The following is a 24,161-nucleotide window of genomic DNA, read 5'->3' as shown; positions in this document are numbered from 1 at the left end:
GGTGCCTCTACCTCTCCAGTTTCCTCTTACCGTTGTCTCCCTTGTCCACTGTGTTTCAGTTACTGGGCTTTCTCTTCTTCCAAGGCCTTCCCCACCTGAGAGCCTGTGGACTTGCCTTTCTTTCTGCCCATGACTCTACCCCCATCTTTGCAAGGCTGGCTTCTTGTCCTTCCGGTTTCAATTCAAGTAGTGCGTCAGTGACTCCTTCCCTGGATTCTTTTTGTTTTGGTTTGGTTTTTGGTATTTTGTGTGTGTGTGTGGGGGGGGTGCAGTAGAAAAAAATAGCTTTATTGCTTTGCCAGGCAAACCGTCCCTGGATTCTATATCACATCACCCTTTTGTTTTATTCAGATCACTTGCCATACTCTGAAATTCTTATTTATTTATCCATCTCTTTGTTTTCTGTTTGATTTCCCCCCTCTAGATTGTAAATCATTGTTGCCCTAGCACATGATATGTGTTGGGGAAATATTTGGGGAGTAAATGACAGATATACACGTTTCTGAGTGCACATGCTACATACATTTTCTGTTAATATTATATCATAAATAGTATCCATATTTCTTTAGTCCCTATAATTGGAATTCTTTTTTTTATATATAAATTTATTTATTTTACTTATTTATTTTTGGCTGCATTGGGTCTTCGTTGCTGCGCGCAGGCTTTCTCTAGTTGCAGCAAGCGGGGGCTACTCTTCGTTGCAGTGCGCGCGCTTCTCATTGCAGTGGCTTCTCTTGTTGTGGAGCACAGGCTCTAGGTGCTTGGGCTTCAGCAATTGTGGCTCACGGGCTCTAGAGCACAGGCTCAGTAGTTGTGGTGCACAGGCTTAGTTGCTCCGCGACATGTGGGATCTTCCCGGACCAGGGCTCGAACCTGTGTCCCCTGCATTGGCAGGCGGATTCTTAACCACTGCACCACCAGGGAAGCCCATACCACAGTTCTTTATCCATTTACCAGTTAAAGGACGTTTGAGTTGTTTTCAGATTTCAGATTTTGGCAGTCACAGATAAAGTTGCCGCAAACGTTTACATACAGGTTTTTGTGTAAACAAAAGTTTCATTTTCCTTAGATAAACATACCTAGGGGTGGGTTTGTTGGGTTGTGTGGTAAGTACATGTCTAACTTTATAAGAAACTGCCAAACCTTTTTCCAAAATTGTGGTACCATTTTGCATTTCTACCAGCAGTGTATGAGGGTTCTAGTTGCTCTGAATCCTCGTCAGCACTTAATATTGTCAGGTGGTTTGTTTTTTAATTTAAGCCATTTAATATGTGTATGGTAATATCTCATTGTGGTTTTAATTTGCATTCCTTAATAACTGATGACGTTAAGTATCTTTCTGTATGCTTGTCATCTGTATATCTTGTTAATGTTTCTGTTCAAATCTTTTGCCCATTTTATTTATTTTTAATACTTATTTATTAATTTTTGGATGTGTTGGGTCTTAGTTGCAGCATGTGGGCTCTTCGTTGTGGCGCACAGGCTTCTCTCAAGTTGTGGTGCACGGGCTTCTCTCTGTGGCACGCAGGCTCCAGAGCACATGGGCTCTGTAGTTGTGGCCCCTGCGGCATGTGGGATCTTTGTTCCCCTACCAGGGATCGAACCCGTGTCCTGTGCATTGGAAGGTGGATTCTTAACCACTAGACCACCAGGGAAGTCCCGCCCATTTTATTTTTTTAATTGGATTGTTTGTTTCCAGCTCACTGAGTTTAGAGAACTCCTTATATTCTAGATACATGTTCTTTATTAAATGTGTGATTTGAACATATTTTCTACCACCAATGGCTTCTGATAAAGTCTAATTTAATCAAGTTTTTTCTTTTATAGATCATACTTTTAGTGCAATATCTAAGAAATCTTTGCCTAACCAAGGTCACAAACATTTTTTCCTATGTTTTCTTCTAGAAGTTTTGTAGTGATTCTTCTAGGACCATTTGTTGAAAAGACTATCCTTTCTCCATTGAATTGCATTTATATGTTTGTTGAAAATTAATTATTTACTTTCCTAGGGCTGCCATAATAAAGTATCACAAAGTGGGTGACTTAGAACAACAGTAATATTGTCTTACAGTTTTGGAGGCCAGAAATCTGAAATCAAGGTGTCGGCAAGGCCATGCTCACTCTGAAACCTGTAGGGGAGGATCCTTCCTTGCTTCTTCCAGCTTCTAGTAGGCCCAGGCGTTCCTTGGCTTATTACACCATAATTCCAGTCTGTGCTTCACATGGTGTTCTCCCTGTCTCTTCATATTTTCTCTCTCTATATATCTGTGTCCAAATTTCCCCTTTTTATAAGGACATGAGTCATAATGGATTAGGGCTTACCTTAATGAGGTCGTCTTAAGTTGGTTAAATCAGCAAAGACCCATTCTCCAAATAAGGTCACATTCTGAGGTACTGAGGGTTGGGACTTCAACATATCTTTTTTGGGGGACACAACTCAATTCATAACGTTAATTGACCATATGTATGGGTCTATTTCTGGATTACCTATTCTGTTCCATTGATCTATATGTCTTGCCTTTTGCCAGTGTCACCTGTACTACATGTAGCTTTATAGTAAGTATTGAAATCAGGTAGTGTGAATTCTCCAACTTTCTGCTTTCAAAATTATTTTGAGTATTTTGATTCCTTCGCTTATCCATTTAAATTTTAGAATCAGCTTGTCAGTTTCTGCAAGATATCCTACTGGGATTTTTTTTTTTTTTTTTTGAGTATAGCTGCTTTACACTGCTGTGTCAGTTCCTGCTGTACAGCATAGTGAATCAGCCATACGTGTACATATATGCCCTCTTTTTTGGATTTCCTTCTCATTTAGGTCACCACAGAGCACTAAGTAGAGTTCCCTGTGCTATACAGTAGGTTCTCATTAGTTATCTGTTTTATATATAGTAGTGTATATATGTCAGCCCCAACTCCCAATTCATCCCACGGTCCCCTTTCCCCTTTGGTATCAATACATTTGTTGTCTATGTCTGTGTCTCTATTTCTGCTTTGCAAATAAGATCATCTGTACCATTTTTCTAGATTCCACATATATGCGTTAATATACCATGTTTGTTTTTCTCTTTCTGACTTAACTTCACTCTGTATGACTCCTACTGGGATTTTGATTGGAATTATGTTGAATCCTGTCCTTGTTCCCAATCTTAGGGGGAAAGCATTCAGTCATTTATCATTAAGTATGATGTTAACTGTAGGATTTTTGTAGATGCCTTTTATTAGGTTAAGGAAGCTTCCTCTATTTCTAGATCTCTGAGAGTTTTTTATCATGAATGGATGTTGACTTTTGCCAAATGCTTCTTTTGTATCTATTGAGATAATCATATAGTTTTTCTTCTTTAGTCTGTTGATATACTGAATTACATTGATTGATTTTTTAAATATTGAACAAGTCTTGCATTCCCAAGATAAATCCCACTTGGTCATGATGGTATTGTTTTTATGTATTGTAGAACTTATTGGCAAAAGTTGTTCATAATATTCTCTTATTATCCGTTTAATGCCTCCAGGATCTGTAGTAATGTATCCTCTTCCGTTCCTGATAATACTGGTAATCTGTGTCTTCTCGTTTTTCCTGTTCAGTCTGATCAGAGGTTTGATTTTATTGATCTCCAAAGGAACAGATTTTGGTTTCATTGATTTTTCTCCTTTTGTTTTCTGTTTTATTGATTTCTGTTATCTTTATTGTTTATTGCTTTTTTTTCTTCTGCATACTTTGGACTAAATTTACCAATAAATTCAACAACTTGGATAGTGGACAGATTCCTTGAAAGTACACAAACTATCAAAGCTCACTCAGGGGACTTCCCTGGTGGTGCAGTGGTTCAGAATCCGCCTGCCAATGCAGGGGACATGGGTTCGAGCCCCAGTCCAGGAAGATCCCACATGCCGCAGAGCTACTAAGCCCGTGTGCCACAACTACTGAGTCTGCGCTCTAGAGCCCGCAAGCCAGAACTACTGAAGCCCGCGCACCTAGAGCCCGTGCTCCACAACACGAGAAGCCACCACAGTGAGAAGCCCGCCCACCTCAACGAAGAGTAGCCCCCGCTCGCTGCAACTAGAGAAAGCCTGCACGCAGCAACAAAGACCCAACGCAGCCAAAAATAAATAAATAAATTAATTTTTTTTAAAAAAAGCTCACTCAGGAGGAGTAAAGATAATCTGAGTAGCCTTATCTCTATGAAAGAAATTGTAGTTGAAAATCTTTCCATGAAGGAAACTCCAGGCACAGGAGACTTCATTGGTGATTTCCTTTCAACATTTAAGGAAAAAATAATACCAGTTTCTACACAAACTCTTCCTGAAAATGGAAGAGGGGGGACTACTTCCCAAATCATTCTATAAAGCAGATATCATCCTGATACCAAACCTGAAAAAGGTGTTATTAGGAAAGAAAACTACAATCAAACATCCTTCATGAACATAGATGCAAAAATTCTTAACAAAGTTTGGGCAAATTGCATTCCACAATTTCTGAAAAGGAAAATACATCACAATGACTCGGTAGGGTGAGCTTCAGGTATTATTCCTTGTGTTGCTTGCAGGTGGCTCTCTTCCCAACCTTGGGTAGCTTCCTCACACACACGCTCTGACCAGTATTCACATGAAGATTTGGGGGTGCTCTCTGCAGATTTCTGGAGCTCTCTGTGCAAGTCTCTGCTCTCCAACTTCAGGCTGCTTTGGCCACCTCTAGCTCTCAACTCAGCTCCTCTGCCCTCCTGGATGCCCAGTCCTGGCTGCAGACTCTCTCCAGGTGGTAGCGGGCCGTCACAGGGCTCAGCTCAATTGTTTTCTCTTTCTCAGGCTTCACTGTCCTGTGCTGCCTGTCATCCAATGTTTGAAAACCATCGTTTCGTGTATCTTTCTGGCTTTTTAGTTGTTCAGGTTGGGAAAGTAAATCCAGTCCTTGTAACTCCATCTTGGCCAAAAGCGGAAGTCCATAACTGGAATATGAAATGATTAAATCACATTTTATTGTGTCACTATACCCAGATTTGATTAATTCCTCTAATGTTTGACATGTAAATTGTCCTCATGTTTTTGTTGTATAGGTGGTGCTGAAGTAGACCTTTTCATGTACATACCTTTTCACGTCTATTGAATTATTTCCTTAAGATAAGTTTCCAGGAGGATAGTTACTGGATCAAAAGGCATTTTAAAAAATTTACATGCTTAAAGATGACAGTCTTTTAATCTTCCTCCAGTATATTTCTTGTTTTTCAAAAGTTTCTGCCTCTCAGTACCCCTGTGACAACAGCAGGGCCGCCAGTGATGTGGCTGCTTTAGCCAGCTCCCAGATGGCTGCTTTCAGGAAGGTTTCCATAGCGACTGGAGGCTGGAAAAACCTGCCCGCCCAGGTTTGCAATATCACTTCTGGCTCCTGTTGGGAACTTGGGGACTAGGGGGTAGTTGGTAAGAGAAATGGCATATACGTATTATTGCAGAGACTCATTAAAATATATCCAGATCTGACCGTTTCTCACTGTCCCCATGGTAGCAAAGCCAACATCATTCCTACTGTGTCACCCCCTCCTGCCCTGCAGTCTTCTCTGCACAGCAGACAGAGAGAGCTTTGAAATCCTAAATCAGATTCAGGTTTGCCTCTGCTCAGAACCCTTCTGTAAGGAGGATAAGATCCAGTTCTGTACTGCACTCTAAGGCCCTCCTGAGCCGGCTGCACCTCCCACTGTTTCCTCATCCTCCTCCCGCTCCCCAGCTCCTCCCCAGCCCCTCTGCCCTGCAGCTACTTCACCTGCCACCTCTGTTTCTGCCTTGTCTTCACCCTGCTGCTCCTGCTACCTGGATCTTCCTTCCCTCAGGAGCCATAGGACTTGGTCTCCCACTTCCTTTTGTTTGGGTCTTTGCTTGGATGTCACCTTATCCTCAAAGAGCTTTTCCTGACTACGTTATCTACATGGCTCCTCTCTTCTGACTCTCCTATACCTTTATCCTGCTTTATTTTCCTCAGAGTACTGTAGTTAGCATCATCTAACACAGCTGTATTTATGTTTGTTGTCTGATTCTCTGCTGTGATGTAATGGCTGGGACTTTGGTTTTTCACTGTTGCGTCTCAACCCTTAGAACCATGTGTGGTTCGTGGCAGTGCTCAGTAACTGTTGAGTGAATGAATGAGGGGGGCAGGCCAAGGCTAGGAAAGGGAGCTGTGGACTGAGAATTGTCTTCCCAGCCCCCTCAGTCCTCCACAGCCAGAGACAGCTCTTTTCTTCCACTTATAGACAACGCCTGCTTCCTCCACACTTTCTCTACCCTTCTGGAAGAAACAGCCAAATCACTACCTCTGAGGCGTCAATGATGAGGAGTCTTTCTGATGATCCCAGCTGGCATATGTTACATTGAACCATACGAAGTTGTCGTTTTTACAGGTTGTAATGGCTGGATGGCTATCAGCAGTATCATATGGCCTTGAGTAACCTCAGTGTAGAGGGCCCAGATATTCACAGTAACTTTCTGGAAATTATGAGGACTCCTGCTAATTGCCTGATGCTTCCTGAGCACTCGCTGTGTGTCAGTGTGCTGGGGCTCTTTGCGTTCTCACGTCATCCTCATAACCATTGTGAGACATAGGTACTGTTACTCCAGTCTGTGGAGAAGAAAACAGACTCAAAGAGGTGACGTGAACGTGCCCAAGGTTATAACAAGGGGGGAGCCGCAGAGCCGGGATTTGAATCCACATCTGTCTGTCTGGAGAGGTCTTCACTTTAACCGCAGCGCCGTCCGACCTCTGCACAAAGGTGGCAGAGGATGAGCTCGGAAGCCTTGCCCTCCTAACGCTGGTGCCACAGCAGTATGCCTGCCCAGGGCTCCAGGCCAGCGGTGGCCTGGCCGAGCATGGGGTTATTTCCTGGCACTGTCAAGCTGGTGGCGGAGTGACATCATCTCCCCAGCATGGTGGTGCAGGGGGCACATTTATCAGGGTCCATTTGGGAGACTGTACGTGCGTCTCTTCTAGGCTTGTTTTCTCGTGTGTGAGGACCAGAGATAATCTGCTTCAGAATATGCTGTGAGGACTGAACGGTGACGTGATTTTAAGAACTTCTAGCTCAGTCCCTTTAATGTTAAAATACTTGCTCCATCCAGCACAGAATTCTGATTCAAACCAGGCCCCGCATACCTGTTATACTGAAGGAAGACGTTACGTTTTCCTCACGCAGAACAGACAGACAAGTCTAGGATGGCTGGCCCATTAGGGAAGTGGGTTCTGCCATCTGTTTCTCAGCAAGGCTTGTCTGGAAGCAAGAGGGCTCCCTCCCAGCTGGGCACCAAAGCCTCCACGATGGGCATTTAGCCCAAATGTGGCCCAGTCAGGGTGTGTCTGGGGGCAGGAGTAGAGGTTGGTGACCCAGCCCTTGGGACAAGCTGTTTGGCCCCAGATTTGCAAGTGTATCTTTAAAGAGAACTGGGATTTTTTTCATGTGCCCATTTTTCAACATTCGCTGGAGTAAAGGGTCCATAGGGTAATGTTTTCTCACGCTTCTCACGGTGCCCTCGAAGTGGTTCTTTGATTTTCCTCTTTTGTTTCTTTCTCACTCACCTGACCCTTCTCATTTACCCCGAATTCCCAACAGCAGACAGCACGCAGGAGACGAGGCCAACAGCTGTCACCTCTGAGCTCCTGTCACCTGAAAAATGGCGAAAGGAGGTCTAGGCCTAGGTGAATATGATTCCAAAACCTAGAAGGCAACTTGCCCTAAAATATTTCACCCACATCTCCGTTGTTACCTTCCATTTATGTTACCTTCCTTTCATTTCATGGTTAGAAGTAAAAGGTAGAAGTAAAAGGCTTCATATTCAGAAAAAGATTGAGAAAGCCACCCCTCAAACTGTATTTCTGTTGAAGCTCGAGTGGGTGATAATAGGCTCTTGCTTGTTCTAATAGAAGCAGGCTAGAAATAGGAAGTCAGAGGGAGCCCCAAGTGCTGACGCCTCAGTTGATGGCTTATTTAATTTTTTTAAATTGAGATATAATTCACATGGTACAAATTTCGCTATTTTTAAAGTGTATAATTCAGTGGTTTGAGTATTTCATGCTGTTGTGTAACTATCACCACTCTCCAATTCCAGAACACTTTTCATCTCTGCAAACAGAAACCCTGTACCCATTAGCAGTCACTGTGCCTTCCCCTCTCCTCCAGCCCTTGGCAGTCACTAAGCTACTTTCTGTGTCCAGGGATTTGCCTCTTCTGGACATTTCATTTAAATAGAATCATACAATATTCATCCTCTTGTGACTGGCATCTTTAACTGAGCATAATATTCTTAAGGTTCACCTGTGTTATAGCATTATTAGCACTTCATTCCTTTTTATAGCTGAATAATATTCCATTGTATGGATATTCTATGCATTTCATATATCCCTTCATCGGTTCTTGGACATACGGGTTGTTTCTGCTTTTTTGGCTATGAGTAATTCTGCTGTGAACATCCAAGTACAAGTTTCTGTGTGGACACTTGCTTTCATTTCTTGTGGGTAAGTAACGAGGAGCAGAATTCCCGGGTCATGTGGTAACTCTGTGTTTCACCTTTTGAGGAGCTGTCAGTACTTTCCACAGCAGCCCACCATTTTACATTCCCACCAGTAGAGTATGAGGCTTCCAGTTTCGCCACATCCTCACCAACACTAACTGTTGTCTTTTTTTTTTTTTTATGTTGAAGATAAGTTTTAATGGCAGGTGCCTACTGCTGTAGGACAAACAGGAGCTATGTGCCTAAGTGTATTCATCCCATATGGCCAAACACTGCTCTTAAGACTTTTGTCTCCAGGGACTTCCCTGGTGGCGCAGTGGTTAAGACTCCGCCTGCCAATGCAGGGGACACGGGTTCGAGCCCTGATCCGGGAAGATCCCACATGCCATGGAGCAACTAAGCCTGTGGCCCACAACTACTGAGCCTGCGCTCTAGAGCCCATGAGCCACAACTACTGAGCCCACGTGCCACAACTACTGAAGCCCGCGTGCCTAGAGCCCGTGCTCTGCAACAAGAGAAGCCACTGCAATGAGAAGCACATGCACTGCAATGAAGAGTAGCCCTGCTCGCTGCAGCTAGAGAAAGCCCGCGTGCAGCAACGAAGACCCAACGCAGCCAAAAATAAATAAAATATTTAAAAAAAAAAGACTTTTGTCTCCAGTATGCCATCCTCGTGGGTGTGAAGTGGAATCTCATTGTGGTTTTGATGTGCATTTCCCTGATGACTAATGATGTCGAGCATCTTTTTACCTGCTCATTGGCCATTTATGTCTCTTCTTTGGAGAAATGTCTATTTAAATCTTATGCCAGTTTTTATTTATTTCGTTTTAATATTTATTTATTTATTTATTTTGGCTGCTCTGGATCTTAGTTGTGGCACACGGGATCTTTTAGCTGTGGCATGAGGACTTCTTAGTAGTGGCATGCGGGGTCTAGTTCCCTGACCAGGGATCGAACCCAGGCCCCCTGCATTGGGAGTGTGGGGTCCTAACCACTGGACCACCAGGGAAGTCCCCTTATGCCCATTTTTAAATTGGGCTGTTTGTCTTTTTAATTGTTGAGTCATTTTTTAAGAGGACAAAAAAAGGAGGGAGGCAGGGGTTAAACAGTGACATGAGAGACTTAGATGGCAATTTCCTAGTTGCCCAGCTGTGAGGTGCTGGAAGGTGTAGTCGAGCAGACTGGTGGATGAGGTGGAAACGTCGGTGTCGGGTGAGTGGAGGCACTGACTCAGAAGTGTTGTACCTAAGTGATTCCTCAAAACTTCTGGCTCAGAGGAACCTATTCATGGAAGTTCTGGTGGTGGCTGGTTTTTGTTTTCTTTTTTAAGAAACATTTGCCTGAGTACAGAGCATCAGGAAGTCTGTCTGTGTGATCCTCTCCTTCCTTAGTAGTATGGGAACTGAGCAGACCCTCCTCTTGGCTCACAGAGCTGTTGGAGAGCAATAGTTTTGTAGCTTCTTCAAAGTGTATGCTCTCGGATGAAATGTTCAGAATAGGAGGCTTTTTCTTTCAAGTGTGACTTTTCCTTCCCTGTCAAACAGTGGCCAGGATTTACCTCCCCACCACCTCTGGGCCAGCAAATCAGAGTCGGGTAGAAAGGACTCCCAGGAGAGGGGCTGCGTTAAATGACTTTCTTCTTTGCGCTCCTACCAGGGTAAATGTTTCTGGACCAGATGAAGCTTGAGGAGCCTTCCAGCTGTAAGATATTAGGATAGGAAACTCCCGAGTCTGGATCTACAGAAGACTTGCCTGTCCTCTCCACACAATGTCAGGTGGGAGGCAGGGGCCTGGCTTGGACATGGGGCGACAGGCTCTCCAGGGGGAAGGGGGTCTTATCCAGGAGGACACGCCGGTGGGAGGGAAGCAGGCTTGTTTTCCACGGACCTTCGAGGGTCACGTGGACCATCCAGGTAAGAGGTGGAGGAAGGAGGAAGTCGTCTGATGGGCATCTGGGAGAGTTACTGCAACTCTCTTCTCAGTTTTCCTGGATCCCTGTCCTCTCCTTCCAGCCTGCAAATCCTCACTCAAAGGTGGAGGGAGAGGCAAGGAGATGAAGTCTGGTTATGTCTTGTAACACACTGCTGGCTTCCTTTTCCTTCCTCCAGAAAGTTGCACTTTGCTAGGTTTCTTCCCTCCCCCATCCATCCCACTCTAGATGGTCCAGTCCTTTAATGCTGGCACTCTGGGGGTGGGACGGGGGGGAGAGGAAGGGAGAGGGGGTGTCTCAACTTGAATTTTCCCCCTGAGTGCTCTGCATTGTCTTCATCTCCTATTCCTGGTCCTCCTTGGTTTTAGGAAGCCACATACCTTCTGCCAGTGGCCCCTTCTCAGCCCTGACTCCTAGCATGTGGCCCCAGGAGATCCTGGCCAAGTACACACAGGTACAGCAGTCAGCCAGCGGGCGCCAGTGGCTCTGCTCCCACGCTGGGGCACCCAAGGGGACCCACTGCCCGCTGCAGGCATCCTGGGATGGGGGCCACTCCCCCGTATTCACACAGGGTCAGAAGACCCCATCAGAGACAGCATCTTAGCTCCACGTTCCCTGTGAATCGGGCATTAGGTTGGGGAACAAGTATGGCACTCTGCTCTCAGTATTATGGGGACACAGAAATACATAAAACGTGTTTCTTGCCTTGATTTTATCTTTGACCTCTGAGGAAAACAAGGAAAACTCTGGGAGAATTCAAGAGGGTCGTGGCCCCCGTAGCTGAGTGATGACCACAGAAGCTTCAGGGGAGGGTGGCCTTTGGTCTGAGTCAGGGAGGCTGGGAGGCGTGGCAGCAGTGCACGTAGGCCCAGGCTGACTCTTCCTACTCCTGGGTCTAGAAGGAAGAGGCAGTGGAGCAACCAGAGTTCTGCTATGATGAGTTCGGCTTCCGCGTGGACAAGGAAGGTGAGACAGCCCCTCGGGTGTAATCTCTCCACTGTCCTTGGGGAGGACCAGCTCCAGTGACTGATTACACTGCTGTGGCCTCGGGCTCTAGATGTTTTACCCAGATGTTCCAGAATCAAGGACAGAGCCACATCTGATGGTGATGCTGTTATAAGTATCTGGAATCCTTTGGGGGGTTTTTTTGCCATGTTGCGCAGCTTGTGGGATCTTAGTTCTCCAACCAGGGATTGAACGCACGGCCTTGGCAGTGAAAGCACCGACTCCTAACCACTGGACCACCAGGGAATTCCCTGGGTTTTTTTTTTAAGATTAATTTTATTGATCTTCATATGATAATAAAAGCAATAACGTTCATTATAGAGAATTTTAAAACTACATCAAGATATAAAGATTAAAACAACCCATTATCTGACAACCTGAAGATAACTGCTGACATTTCAATGTATTTTTTTCCTGGCTTTGTGTGTATCCATATGTAACTTTTCATAACTAAGATGATATCATATACATGTTTTTATATTGCTCTTATATCTGTTAACATTATTCCATGAGCATTTTTTTCTGTCCGTTAAGACCTCTTTAAAGCATGTTTTTCAGTGGCTGTGTACTATCCTTGTAATTATAATGGATTTGTCATCATATTTTTTTTTAATTTTTAAAAATAATTTTTATTTTTGGCTGCATTGGGTCTTCGTTGCTGTACGAGGGCTTCTCATTGCGGTGGCTTCTGTTGTTGCAGAGCACAGGCTCTAGGCGCGCGGGCTTCAGTAGTTATGGCACGCGGGCTTAGTTACTCCGCGGCATGTGGGATCTTCCTAGACCAGGGTTCGAACCCATGTCCCCTTCATTGGCAGGCGGATTCTTAACCACTGCGCCACCAGGGAAGTCCCTGTCATCATATTTTTATAACCATTCTTCTGTGAGTGGGGCCCTAGGCCATTTCCATTATTTCCTACTGTAAAGACACCTGTTGTTGTCGAGTGGGCTGTTGGAAAGCCATCTGCCAGAACCCAGGGTAGCCTGTTACCAACCAGATGTTAACTGACTGACTGAGACCAGTCATCTTCAGGTCACTCATATTCCCAGTTCTGATGAGTCTTCCTTGTTCTCTAGTTTGCAGGCAGATATTTAGAAGGTAAAAGCTGGGCCTGAGAGGAGCACAGGGAACTTTCTAGTATGATGGAAGTATTCTGTATCTTGATGGGGACAGCGTTTAGACTGTCAGTGTTTAGACATTTGTTTATTGATACTCAACAAAGTGTACACTTAAAGTTTGTGCACTTTATGTGAATTCACTGAAGGTGAAGTTTCAGAAAGTGGAGGCCAAGGGCATGGCTTTAGGATGAGTAAGGATGAGGCTCAGTGGGGCGGCCCCGCCCCACTGTGCATCCCCAGTGCCTCAAACAGAGCCAGAGGCGGTCTTGGCCTCGTGAGTTCCCAGGCAGTAAACAAACAAATGTATGCTGGGGGCAAGAAGAGGCTGGGAGAGGAGGGGAGGTGGGAGACGTTTGAACAGAGACTGGGAGGAAGTGAGGCAGTGAGTGTGGCCAGGAAGGGGAGTAACAGGTGCAGAGGCCCTGAGGCGGGAGTGGATTTGTGGGAAGGAGCTGGGGTGGAGGGAGCAGGGCGCGAGGAGGCGGGGCTCGGGCGCTGTATCTGCGTGAGAGGCTCTGAGCTGTGACGGGGCTGTGGGCAGCCTCTAGGGAGGCAGGGCAGCACTAGGAGGCCGGTGAGGAGGCTGTCGGCTTGGACTAGGGCCGTGGTCGGAGGGGCGCGAGGGCCGAGGTTCTGCCTGTGCTCCGAAGAGGAGGAGCCTGAGCACCTGGTGGTGGGTGGCCTCGTGGGTCTGGTTTGGGGGTGAAAGCGAAGAGCTCGCGCTGGCTGTTCAGGGTGCCATGGGAGATGCTTGGAAAGGTGGTGAGATCCGGGCGGCGGACCCAGAGCCCAGTCTTCTGCTCTTGGGGCACAGGCGGCGGGGGTCGCTCTCCCTCCTCCCCCACAGGCGCAGACGGCGCCCCCCGCCCAGGCCAGCTGCTGGAGGACCCCCCCCAGAGGCTGCGCTGGCAGGCCCACCTGGAGTTCACCCACAACCACGACGTGGGGGACCTCACCTGGGACAAGATTGCCATCTCCCTGCCCCGCTCGGAGAAGCTCCGCTCCCTGGTGCTGGCCGGGGTGCCCCACAGCATGAGGCCGCAGGTGAGGCGGGGCCCGCGGGGGCCGAGGGCTTCAGGGGCCCCTGGGGACTGAGCGCCGTGCTCCCCCCATCAGCTGTGGATGCGGCTCTCCGGGGCCCTGCAGAAGAAGAGGAACTCCGAACTGTCCTACCGAGAGATCGTTAAGGACAGCGCCAATGACGAGACCGTTGCTGCCAAGCAGGTGGGGCCCTGTTTGGGGGGGGGGCGGGGGGGCAGGGGGAGGCCCTTCGGGGGGGCCCGGGCGAGCTCGGCAGAGCTCGGCAGCCGTGAGGCAGCCCTGGGCAGTCCTTGCACCTACAGACGTGTGCCTGGAGCCAGCCAGCTTCCTCCTGGTCCCTCTGTGGCGGGGGGCCCGGGCGGGGCGTGGGGGGAGGGATTGTCAAAAAGGCCACTGGACCGGTGCACATTAGGATCCCCTGGAGATTTTTTTTGTTTGTTTTATTTATTCATTTATTTATTTTGGCTGTGTCGGGACTTAGTTACAGCACGTGGGATCTTTCGTTGGCGGCACGTGGGCTTTTCTCTAGTTGTGGCGCGCGGGCTCAGTTGCCCTGCGGCACGTAGGATCTTAGTTCCCCGAACAGGGATCGAACCCACGTCCCCTGAATTGGAAGGCGGATTCTTAACCACTGGACCACCAGGGAAGCCCCTCCCGTGGAGATTTTAAATACAGGTTTCCAGGCTTCATTCCAGAGATCCTCATTCCACAACTGTGGTTTGAGTCCCGGGAATCTGTAATTTTATGTTCAGAGGCTCCCCCGTGAATCACGTGGCACCAGCTGCACACCAGCTGGGCTCTAATTCTGAAGGGAGGAGGGTGACTTTGACCCGGAGCCTGAGGAATGCCCATTCCTGGGAGAGAAGCCAACCTGAGGTTGCCCCACACAGGGGCCCCTGGCCTCCTTCCCGGGGGTCTCGGTGTCAGGGGTGCGGAGGCTGTGCGCCTGCTCCTGTGCCTCACAGGCTCTTGTGGGCGGGCTGCCAGCAGATTGAGAAGGACCTGCTCCGCACCATGCCCAGCAACGCCTGCTTCGCCCACGTGAGCAGCGTGGGCGTACCCCGTCTGCGCAGGGTGCTCCGAGCGCTGGCCTGGCTCTACCCAGAGATCGGCTACTGCCAGGGCACGGGCATGGTGAGCACAGCGCGGGACGGGGGCAGTAGGCCTGGAGAAGGGAGTGGAGGGGGGGGTCCCCAAGCAGGGAGGGGTTCCAAGCCTGAGGCAGGCATGCGGTCTGTGGCGTGACCCCCCCGCCCAGAGGCGGCCTTGTTCTAACTGGTCACCCCCGAGGGGGTGCCTCTTCTAATTTGCATGGACACCTGGGCAGAGGCCCCTTACCCCCCTGCCCCGGCCAGGTGGCTGCCTGCCTCCTGCTGTTCCTGGAGGAGGAGGACGCCTTCTGGATGATGTGCGCCATCATCGAGGACCTGCTCCCCGCCTCCTACTTCAGCACCACCCTGCTGGGCGTCCAGACTGACCAGCGGCTCCTGCGCCACCTCATCGTCCAGTACCTGCCTCGGTTGGACAGGCTGCTCCAGGAGCATGACATCGGTAAGGGCCCGAACCCACCTCTGCTCTGGAGTCAGGGGGTCCCGAGCTCTGGCTCAGGTGCTGCAGATCTGAGGCCTCAGGACCCAGCTGAGGATGGGGCAGCTGGCAGCTCAGGGGGAGGAAAGGAGCTCATCTGACGACGGCCACTCACGCTGCCTTCATTGCTCTCTTGTTCTCTGATGGTCCCTGACGCCCCGCCTCCTCTCTGCCGTGGAGCAAGCATGGCCCCTTGCTGCTTTGGGAGATTCGCTCCACCTCCTCCACGGCTTGCGTGCCTGGGGGATGCCCCTCCTCTGTGGCTGTTCTGCACCGGCCGTCCCTGGTCCCAGCTTCAGGGCCTCTGGCGTGTGTCCACAGAGCTCTCCCTCATCACGCTGCACTGGTTCCTCACGGCCTTCGCCAGCGTGGTGCACATCAGGCTGCTGCTGCGCCTCTGGGACCTGTTTTTCTACGAGGGCTCCCTGGTGCTGTTCCAGACCACGCTGGGCATGCTGCGCCTCAAGGTGAAGGCCGGAGCCCCGGGTGCCAGATGCAGCTGTCCTGGCAGCCTCCTCGGGGTCTGCCCTCCCTCCACCTCTGCTCCAGTCCGGGCCTCAGTGTCATGTGGCCTGAGCCCTGGCCCCTCTGGAGAGGCCCCGGGGAGGAGGGAGGTCTCTCTGCTGGGGCAGGGCCTCCCTGTGCTCAGCTGGACCATCCAGGGAAGTCACACATGCCTGAGGCCGGTGATTGGGGTCAGCCAGGCAGTGACAGCGCCCCCCTTGCCCCTCGCATGGCCCAGGAGGAGGAGCTGATCCAGTCGGAGAATTCGGCCTCCATCTTCAACACGCTGTCGGACATACCGTCGCAGATGGAGGACGCGGACCTGCTCCTGGGGGAGGCCATGCGGCTGGCGGGCTCCCTCACTGACGTGGCTGTGGAGAGCCAGCGCCGCAAACACCTGGCCTACCTCCTAGCTGACCAGGGCCAGCTCCTGGGCGCCAGCCCCACCGCCAACCTCTCTCAGGTGGGCCCGTGAGGGAGGAGGCCCCAGCTCACCACCGTCCCCTCCAGCTCAGTACCCAGGGCCCGGCCTGGCCAGACCACAGCTGTGCAGGGACCTGCCGCCTTGTCCTTGGCGCGTCTCTGCTGGGACCTGCCTGGTTTGGGCGTAGGACAGACCCAGAGTTGAACTGACGATATGTTTCTGAGCCTCAGAGCCGGCCTCAGAGGCCATGTCAGAGGAGGCACGAGTGAGATGCCGGCCGGGCCTCTGCACGGAAGGGCTCTGCTCACCGTCCCCAGTGCTGGGGCGCCATCCACTTGGCTGGGCGCCGGGTGCCTGGGGCCGCCGCCGACCTGATTTCCCCGCCTGCAGGTTGTCCGCCGCAGGACCCAGCGGAGGAAGTCTGGCATCACGTCGCTGCTCTTCGGTGAGAACTCCGTGCGGGTGGCCAAGCGCTGGGCTGGGCTCCGAGAGCGGGGCGGCAGGGGCGGTCAGACCCGGGGCGTCTGGCCTCACACCCCGTGTGGACTCTGCGCTTCCTTGGAGTCGGGACAGGGCCGGGCTGGGCCACGGCCGCCATTGCTCTCTGGGCCTCGCAGGGGAGGATGACCTGGAGGCGCTCAAGGCCAAGAACATCAAGCAGACGGAGCTGGTGGCCGACCTCCGGGAAGCCATCCTGCGCGTGGCACGCCACTTCCAGTGCACAGACCCCAAGAACTGCAGTGTGGTGAGCCTCAGGTCCCAGGCTGTGCACGCAGCTCAAGCAGGGGCCCTAGCCCTGTTCCAAGCGCCCCCTTGCGGTGGGCTTTTCTGCCTCCACAGCAGGAGCTGAGCCCGGACTATAGCATGGAGAGCCACCAGAGGGACCACGAGAACTACGTGGCATGCTCGCGCGGCCACCCACGCCGGGCCAAGGCCCTGCTGGACTTCGAGCGCCACGATGATGACGAGCTGGGCTTCCGCAAGAACGACATCATCACGGTGAGTGGGGAGCGGGCGCCTTCGTCCCCGCCAGCCCCGAGGCTACGGGCGGGTTGGCCGAGCCCTCACGTGGCCAGAGCTCCCAGCCAAGGACGAAACCAGGCAACTGGAGCTGTGCTTCCCGCCTTTTTCCTCCGTAGATCATCTCCCAGAAGGACGAGCACTGCTGGGTGGGGGAGCTGAATGGCCTGAGAGGTGAGGCCTCCGTCTGGTCCTGTGTCACGCTGGGCGAGGGGAAGGCGGGCCTGGCTGGGAAGCTGCAGCGGGCACTGGGTTTGCTCAGACAGCGGCCTCCGTCGCTCCCGTGTGTCCTCAGCCCCATTGGGGGGAGCATCAGGACGCCAGGACGCCCGCTCCTCACAGGCCCTGCTTCTCCCACAGGCTGGTTTCCAGCAAAGTTCGTGGAAGTCCTGGATGAGCGGAGCAAGGAGGTGAGAGTACGCACGAGGCAGGCCCGTCCCTGGAGCCGCTGCTGCCTCTGGCCCGCGAGGCCTGCACCCTCCTTGCTGGGCCTGCGTCCCAAGCGCATGTGGCTTGTGGCAGTGGCTGTGAGGACAGGGAGGGGCTGGCTGGGGCCTCTCAGACCCCGTCCTCCACCCTCAGTACTCCATCGCGGGGGACGATTCTGTGACAGAGGGGGTCACGGACCTCGTGCGAGGGACCCTCTGCCCGGCCCTGAAGGCCCTGTTTGAACACGGGCTGAAGAAGCCTTCCCTGCTTGGGGGCGCCTGCCACCCCTGGCTGTTTATCGAGGAGGTGAGTCAGTCCTTTTCCCTGAGCCCCTGCACCCTGCGGAGCTGGTGGCAGGAGCTGGTGGGGTGGTGACCTGAACTCAGTTGGACTCTGTGGCTTTGACCTGGTACCTACCCCGTTGCCTGATGCTCACCCTGCCCCCCAGGCGGCGGGCCGGGAGGTCGAGAGAGACTTCGACTCGGTGTATTCGCGCCTAGTGCTGTGTAAGACGTACAGGTAACCCTGCCCTGGCCTCGGTGTCCTCCTGGCAGGGTCACCCGGCAGCCTGGGGCTGGGGGTGGAGGAGGGAGAGGGAGCGGCCCGAGCCCACCAGGGCAGCGCTGGCAGCTTTGGTCCCCCCTTTCAGGTTGGATGAAGATGGCAAAGTCCTGACCCCAGAGGAGCTGCTCTACCGGGTAAGCAGGGCCGTGGGTGGGACAGGCCTTCAGGGTTGGCAGCTGGGGACACCTGAGTGACAGCTGTGCCCTCCAGGCTGTGCAGTCCGTTAACATGACCCATGACGCTGCACACGCACAAATGGACGTCAAGCTCCGCTCCCTCATCTGCGTGGGGCTCAAGTGAGTGTCTGCGCCGCTGCTGAGTGGGGGCCGCGGCGGGGGGGGGGGCCTGAGCTGGGCAGACGGAGGTGGAAGACGGCCAGGGTGGCTCCCGAAGCCCTTCCTCCAGCGTGAGACCAGCCACTGCTTGGGGCGTGGGGCTGGCGCTCGGGTTTTGGGGAGCACAGATTTCAGCAAGGTGAGCAGTGAAGGCTCACCAGGGATGCGGCTGCAAACTAGGGAGGGGCGCCTGCCGGAGGGGCTGCAGGCTTGTGCGAGGCTCGGACCTTGGCCAGGCTGAGTGCGGTGTTTCTGCACTTGCCATGCAGCAGAGGGGTGGCCTCCAGGCTGCCCTGACCTGGAGAGGCGGGGCAGGGGTCCCCGAGACCTGCTTGGAACACGCCGTGGGCCTACCGGCCAGAGAGCGGGCGTGTCGCTCCCTGACTGACCGGCGGGACTGAGGCCCCGGGGCCCGGGGTGGTGGTGGCCGAGTCTCAGACATGGGACCGAGGGGAGTGGGGGCCACAGGGACCTTGGGCCCCTGGGCACGTCTCCCCACGTGGAGGAGCCAGAGTGGCTGAGAGGGAAGGAGGCGGGGTCACCTGCATAGGCCATCAAGCGGAGGGAGGTTGGGGGTGCGGATGGAGGGGCCCTGGAGCAGGGGTGGCCCAGCGCGGTGCGGTGCGGGAGGGCAGAGCCCCGCCTACGGTCCTCAGGACCCTCTGCCTGGAGCCGCCCCCGACCCCGCCCTGCCTGTGGCCAGTGAGCAGGTCCTGCACCTGTGGCTGGAGGTGCTCTGCTCCAGCCTGCAGACCGTGGAGAAGTGGTACCAGCCCTGGTCCTTCCTGCGCAGCCCCGGCTGGGTCCAGATCAAGTGCGAGCTGCGGTGAGGAGGCCCGGCCCCGGGGGTGGGCCGAGGGGCGGGCCGAGCCCCCTGCGGCTGCTGACAGCCTCCCTCTCCCTCCGCCTCCAGGGTTCTCTGCTGCTTCGCCTTTAGCCTCTCCCAAGACTGGGAACTTCCTGCAAAGAGAGAGGTGGGTGGTCGGGTCCTGCCTTCCCCGGGAGGGATGGCGGCTGGGGCAGCGTGGGTGTTTGTGCTGGCGGGTCTCCCCCAGACGCGTGGGTGCTGAGGCAGGCCTCCTGGGGGCCCTGAGTGCTGGTGTCGCCTGTGAGAACCACTCTGGCCCCTTGGGCCCTGTGGTGTGCCCTGCGGCCGTGACAGGAGGGCTGTTCCTGTGCAGGAGGAGAAGCAGCCCCTGAAGGAGGGCGTCCAGGACATGCTGGTGAAGCACCACCTTTTCAGCTGGGACATAGACGGGTGATGCTCTTCCTCCAGGGACCCCGTCACACCCAGGCCTCCCCAGACCCCTTGGCTACCAGGCCCCTTCCTCAAGCAAGAAGAGAACAGCCCGGCGCTGGCCAGCCCCGGGGCCCACCCCAAGCTGCAAGGTCGAGGGGAGGACACACTCGGGAGCTCTGGCTGGGCACCGTGGTAGGGAGTCCGGGGACACCGCCCTGGGTGTCAGAGTGCTGGTGGAGGGCAGCAGGTGGCAGGAGCAGAAGGTGGGGGCCCGGCTCAGCCTGTTACTCTCAGCGCCCGGGGGAGGGCTCTGCCCTGCCAGGGTCTTTACCAGAGGCCCCGGGCCCCAGGTTCACTGTGCTGAACAAAAACCTTGTGAGGTGGCATGCCACCTCTGTTCTGTCAGGTTTTGCTCAGGAGGAGGGTGGGGGTGGCTGAAGGCTCCCCGGCCTCTTTGATTTATAAATAAACTGTCTTTGAGAAGCACCTCTCCCACCTTCTGTCTAGCCAGCTGCGCGTCCAAGGTTCTGCTCTTCCCGGAGGAGTGGTCCAGAATGCACAGCCAGGGATGGGAGGTGGCCTCACGGGGAGGTGCAGTCAGGGTCACAGCGTGGCACCCAGATGCTAGGACACCTAGGACACAGCCACACCACCCACCTCTTCCCTTCCATGGATTGAATGAGATGGACTAACAAGTGGGGTTTTTGTTTTTATTTTAAAAAGTTCACACAGCTTTCCCACCTCTGTCCCAGCACTGGTTTTGGTGACTCCATCCCTGATCCCCTATGAATGACAATGACAGGCCAGAAGGGAGGCCAGGCCCCAAGGCCGGAGGAGGCCATAGCTTGAGGGCCACCTCTGACTCCACTGCTGTCCCAGGGCCGTGGTGGCTGCAGTGAGGCAGTGGGACGGAATGTGGGCAGGTGGCCAGGAAGCACCTCTGCCCTCGTGGCACTGATAAGGAGCAGGAAGCAGGACAGGTGCGGCACAGGCTGTGATGAGGCGTCTACATGTCAAATACAAGTGATGGGTGGGGCCAGGGTAAGCTGTGTTCAGCCCCGGGAGCGGTGGCTTCAGGCCCTTCCGTGTGCACAGAGCAGAACGGGGGCGGGGGGCTGCATTCACCTCCCACCCCCCCCAAGATATATGTGTATATATGTATGGCGATATATAATATAGAGGTATATACACCTGTACAGAAAATATTTGCCACCAACCACTAAATGGTTACACTACACCAAGACACTAAAATGGCAGGGAGCCCCCCCCTCCCGGGAAGCCTGGGTCAGTGGTGTTGGCATCACGAGGGTGGTGAGGTAGAGGCCCAGCCAGTTCCTTCCCTTGCAGGGAAGGGGGAAGAGAAGGAAGGACATGCACCCCTTGCCCTGCCTCAGCCTCGCCTCCTGAGCAAACTGCAGCAGGCAAGTGCACCCCGACCTCACAAAAGGAGGTCAAATAGAAGCCCCTGGCCCATCCAGGCCTCTTGAAACCCCAGGGTGTGACCCAGAGCTGCTGCTTGGAAGCTCTTCTCCTTGGTGAGCCAGAGCCAGGTGTGGGGACACCCTCCTCCGGCCTCCCACGGAGGGGAAAGCAGGGCCTGTGATTGTCAGGACTCACGACCACGTGGAGGGGCTGCATCAGGCAGGAGAGCGCTGAGCTCCCTGGAGTTCCCGAGGTCTCCGACTTGCCAGCCCTCCCAGCCCCCGGCTCTGCAGCCCCCAGAGCTACAAGCAGGAATCCCAGTGTAGCTGCAAGTCGTGGCCGTCGAGGAAGTCTGTGGAGAAGAGGCTGGGGGCCGTGGTGCTGAGCGGGGCCAGGCTGAGCACCGGCCCACCCGACGACAGCTCCAGCCAGTCCATGCCGTCCAGGTGGCCATCGGCCAGGTCCAGGCCCACGCCACTGGGCTCAGGCGCAAAGTGCAATTCTGAAGTGTCCATGGGGGAGGGGGGGTGGTCCAGGATGGCAGAGCTGCTCAGCATCTGGCTGTGGAGGTCGTCAATGAGGGAGAGGGGCTCTGGCCCCTCGTGCCCGCCGGTCAGCAGGGGCAGCCCTGTGCTGCTCTCCAGGAAGTCCTCCAGGCGCCCAGGGAGGGCCGGCGAGCCGGATGGAGGCGGGACAGCCTGAGGGAGCTCGGCGGACGGTGACGGCTGTGTGGCCAGGGGTGACCCGCAGGCTGCTGTCAGGGGGGACTTCTCTTTCCCTGGCTCCTTGAAATCTGCTGAGATCTCTGCCAATCAATCAAGAAAGTGAATGGGTGTCAGAAACCAGCCTGACGATGACCTGCTGTTGGGACCCCGCCTTACACCACATACAAAAAAATAACTCAAAATGGGTCAAAGATCTAAATTTAGGAGCCAAAACTACAAAACTCTTAGAAGAAAAGGGAACATCTTCATGACACTGGATTTAGTAATGATTTCTTAGTTATAACACCAAAGGCACAGGCAATGGAAGAAAAAATAAACTGGACTACATAACAATTTAAAACTTTTGCACATCAAAGGTCACTATCGAGACTGAAAAGACTGCACAGCAACTATACTTCAAAAAAATTAAAACAAGTGAAAAGAACCCATGGAATGGGAGAAAATATCTGCAAACTATGTATCTGGTAAATGATATCCAGAATAGATAAAGAACTAGAACTCAACAACAAAATCCAACTGAAAAATGGACAGACAACTCAGACATTTCTCCAACAGAAGATATTCAAGTGGCCTATAAGCTCGTGAAAAGATGCTCGACGTTATTAGTCATTAGGGAAATGCAAGTCAAAACCACAGTGAGGTATGTGACTTCACAACTACTAGGCTGGCTATTTTCAAAAAACTTTCTTGAAAATAAGTGTTGGTGAGGATGTGGAGCAACTGGAACCCTTGTGCGTTGCTGGTATGAATGAAGACAGCACAGCTGTGTGGAAAACAGTTCTGTGGTTCCTCAAGAATTAAAATACAGAATATGACCATATGATCTAGCAATTCCACTTCTGGGTATGTACCCCAAAGAACTGAAAACAGACTCAGATACCAGTGTTCATACAGCATTACTCACAATAGCCAAAAGGTAGCAACCCAAATGTCCAGTGGATGAAGGGCTGAACACAGTGTGGTACATACACACGATGGAATACTATTCAGCCACAAAAAGGAAGGAAATTCTGATACAAGCTACAACACGGAAGAACCTTGAGGACATTATGCTAAGTGAAGCCAGCCAGAAACAAAAGGACAAATAGTGTATGATTCCACTTAGAGAAGGTATCTAGAATAATCAATTCACAGAGACAGGAAGGAGAAGAGAGGTTACGGGGGCACGGGGGGGACGGAGGAATGGGGAATTAGTGTATAAAGGCCTGACCAGCTGTCTCCCACAGCACCAGCCTCTTCAACCCGCTTCAAGCAGGCTCTGGCCCTGGCCCCCCTGCAGCACCCTGGCTGAGGTCACCAGCTGCCACCACAACACAGCCCGGGACTGGATCCCGGTCCTCGTCTTCCCTGACCGCCCATCGGCAGCCCATGGCCTCAGGACGTCACCCTCCCAAGGGCGCACTCCCACCCTCCACCTGCTGCTCAGCCTCCACCCCGCCCTCTCTGCTCGCCCTGCCTCGCTGCTCCCAACGCCCCCCTGGACGCCAACAACTCCCCAACTCCTGACTCAGCCCAGACCTTGCCCGGGCTGGCCATGTGGCCCTCCACTCGTCTGTCTAGGGACTGAGGCTGCGACTGATGCGGCCACCACTCACCCCGGCCCATGCCCCCGGCGCTCATGCTGCTGCACCCAGTAACTCCCCACACCCTCGGCCTCATCCTTGGCTGCCCTGGGGTCCCCTCGCCACACACCTAAGCCGTGAGGAAACCATACTGGCGCTCTCTCCAAGATACACCCAGATTCCAGCCCTTCCGCACTTCGCCGCTGCCTCCCGGCCCACACACCCCGCTCGCGCCTGGACCACCGCGCCTGCCTCCCTGCTCCTGCCCTTCCAGCGGGGCAACCCTTCCCTCAAAGCTGTGCCACGGCTTCCAGTGTCACCCAGAGCCCATGGGCCTCCGCCCGGCACCCACCAGGCCTCCCAATCTGCCCCTGGCGCCCCCCCCCACCCCCGCCCCCCGGCACCCGTCAGCCCTGCAGGCTCAGGAGCTCCCCAGGGACGCCTGCGGCTAAACTGCACCTGCCCGGCAAGGCTGACCCTGACACCCCTCGCACCTGTGACCCTTCCCGTCCCGGCTTTTCCTAACACCTGTCTGACATACGATAATTTACTTATTTCATTCACCGTTCATCTCTCCACGCTGGGCTATAAATCCTGCCGAGGCAAACGTCTCTCTTGCTCACTGCTACGCCCTGGGCCGCAGGCACGGCGCCGGCCACACAGTGGGTCAGGGTGAGGCAAACGTGTGTCGAGGACGGCACCCCAGGGAGTCCCTGCCCAGGCCTTGGAGAAGGGACGCGTCTCACATGTTACCTCATGCAAAGCACCAGGCC

The 24,161-nt window shown here is 53.2% G+C and overlaps 2 protein-coding genes across 2 annotated transcripts in view; one reads left to right on the top strand and one right to left on the bottom strand.

Annotated features, from left to right (window-relative positions):
• SGSM3 (small G protein signaling modulator 3) overlaps nucleotides 1-20,165 on the top strand; it is a 35,132-nt gene extending 14,967 nt beyond the window's left edge. Inside the window, 22 exon segments of the mRNA XM_061206718.1 lie at nucleotides 10,141-10,259; nucleotides 10,783-10,868; nucleotides 11,314-11,380; nucleotides 13,383-13,579; nucleotides 13,652-13,759; nucleotides 14,467-14,529; nucleotides 14,531-14,710; nucleotides 14,932-15,127; nucleotides 15,485-15,630; nucleotides 15,906-16,130; nucleotides 16,482-16,536; nucleotides 16,709-16,836; nucleotides 16,932-17,090; nucleotides 17,231-17,285; nucleotides 17,472-17,521; nucleotides 17,694-17,846; nucleotides 17,989-18,059; nucleotides 18,190-18,238; nucleotides 18,315-18,400; nucleotides 19,143-19,265; nucleotides 19,353-19,413; nucleotides 19,621-20,165. Coding sequence (XP_061062701.1) covers nucleotides 10,253-10,259; nucleotides 10,783-10,868; nucleotides 11,314-11,380; nucleotides 13,383-13,579; nucleotides 13,652-13,759; nucleotides 14,467-14,529; nucleotides 14,531-14,710; nucleotides 14,932-15,127; nucleotides 15,485-15,630; nucleotides 15,906-16,130; nucleotides 16,482-16,536; nucleotides 16,709-16,836; nucleotides 16,932-17,090; nucleotides 17,231-17,285; nucleotides 17,472-17,521; nucleotides 17,694-17,846; nucleotides 17,989-18,059; nucleotides 18,190-18,238; nucleotides 18,315-18,400; nucleotides 19,143-19,265; nucleotides 19,353-19,413; nucleotides 19,621-19,701 — 2,346 coding nt within the window. The 5' untranslated portion in view covers nucleotides 10,141-10,252 and the 3' untranslated portion in view covers nucleotides 19,702-20,165.
• A 216-nt stretch (nucleotides 20,166-20,381) lies between these two features.
• The window catches only part of MRTFA (myocardin related transcription factor A), a 204,282-nt gene continuing 200,502 nt past the window's right edge, over nucleotides 20,382-24,161 (bottom strand). Inside the window, exon 19 of the mRNA XM_061206626.1 lies at nucleotides 20,382-21,906. Within this exon, the coding sequence (XP_061062609.1) occupies nucleotides 21,404-21,906 (503 nt within the window). The 3' untranslated portion in view covers nucleotides 20,382-21,403. The remainder of the gene's footprint in view (nucleotides 21,907-24,161) is intronic.

The sequence above is a fragment of the Eubalaena glacialis genome, chromosome 11, assembly GCF_028564815.1.
Source record: "Eubalaena glacialis isolate mEubGla1 chromosome 11, mEubGla1.1.hap2.+ XY, whole genome shotgun sequence".
Lineage (NCBI taxonomy): Eukaryota > Metazoa > Chordata > Mammalia > Artiodactyla > Balaenidae > Eubalaena > Eubalaena glacialis.
The sequence above is the reverse complement of the archived record's forward strand: the minus strand, read 5'-3'. Positions and strand labels throughout refer to the sequence as shown.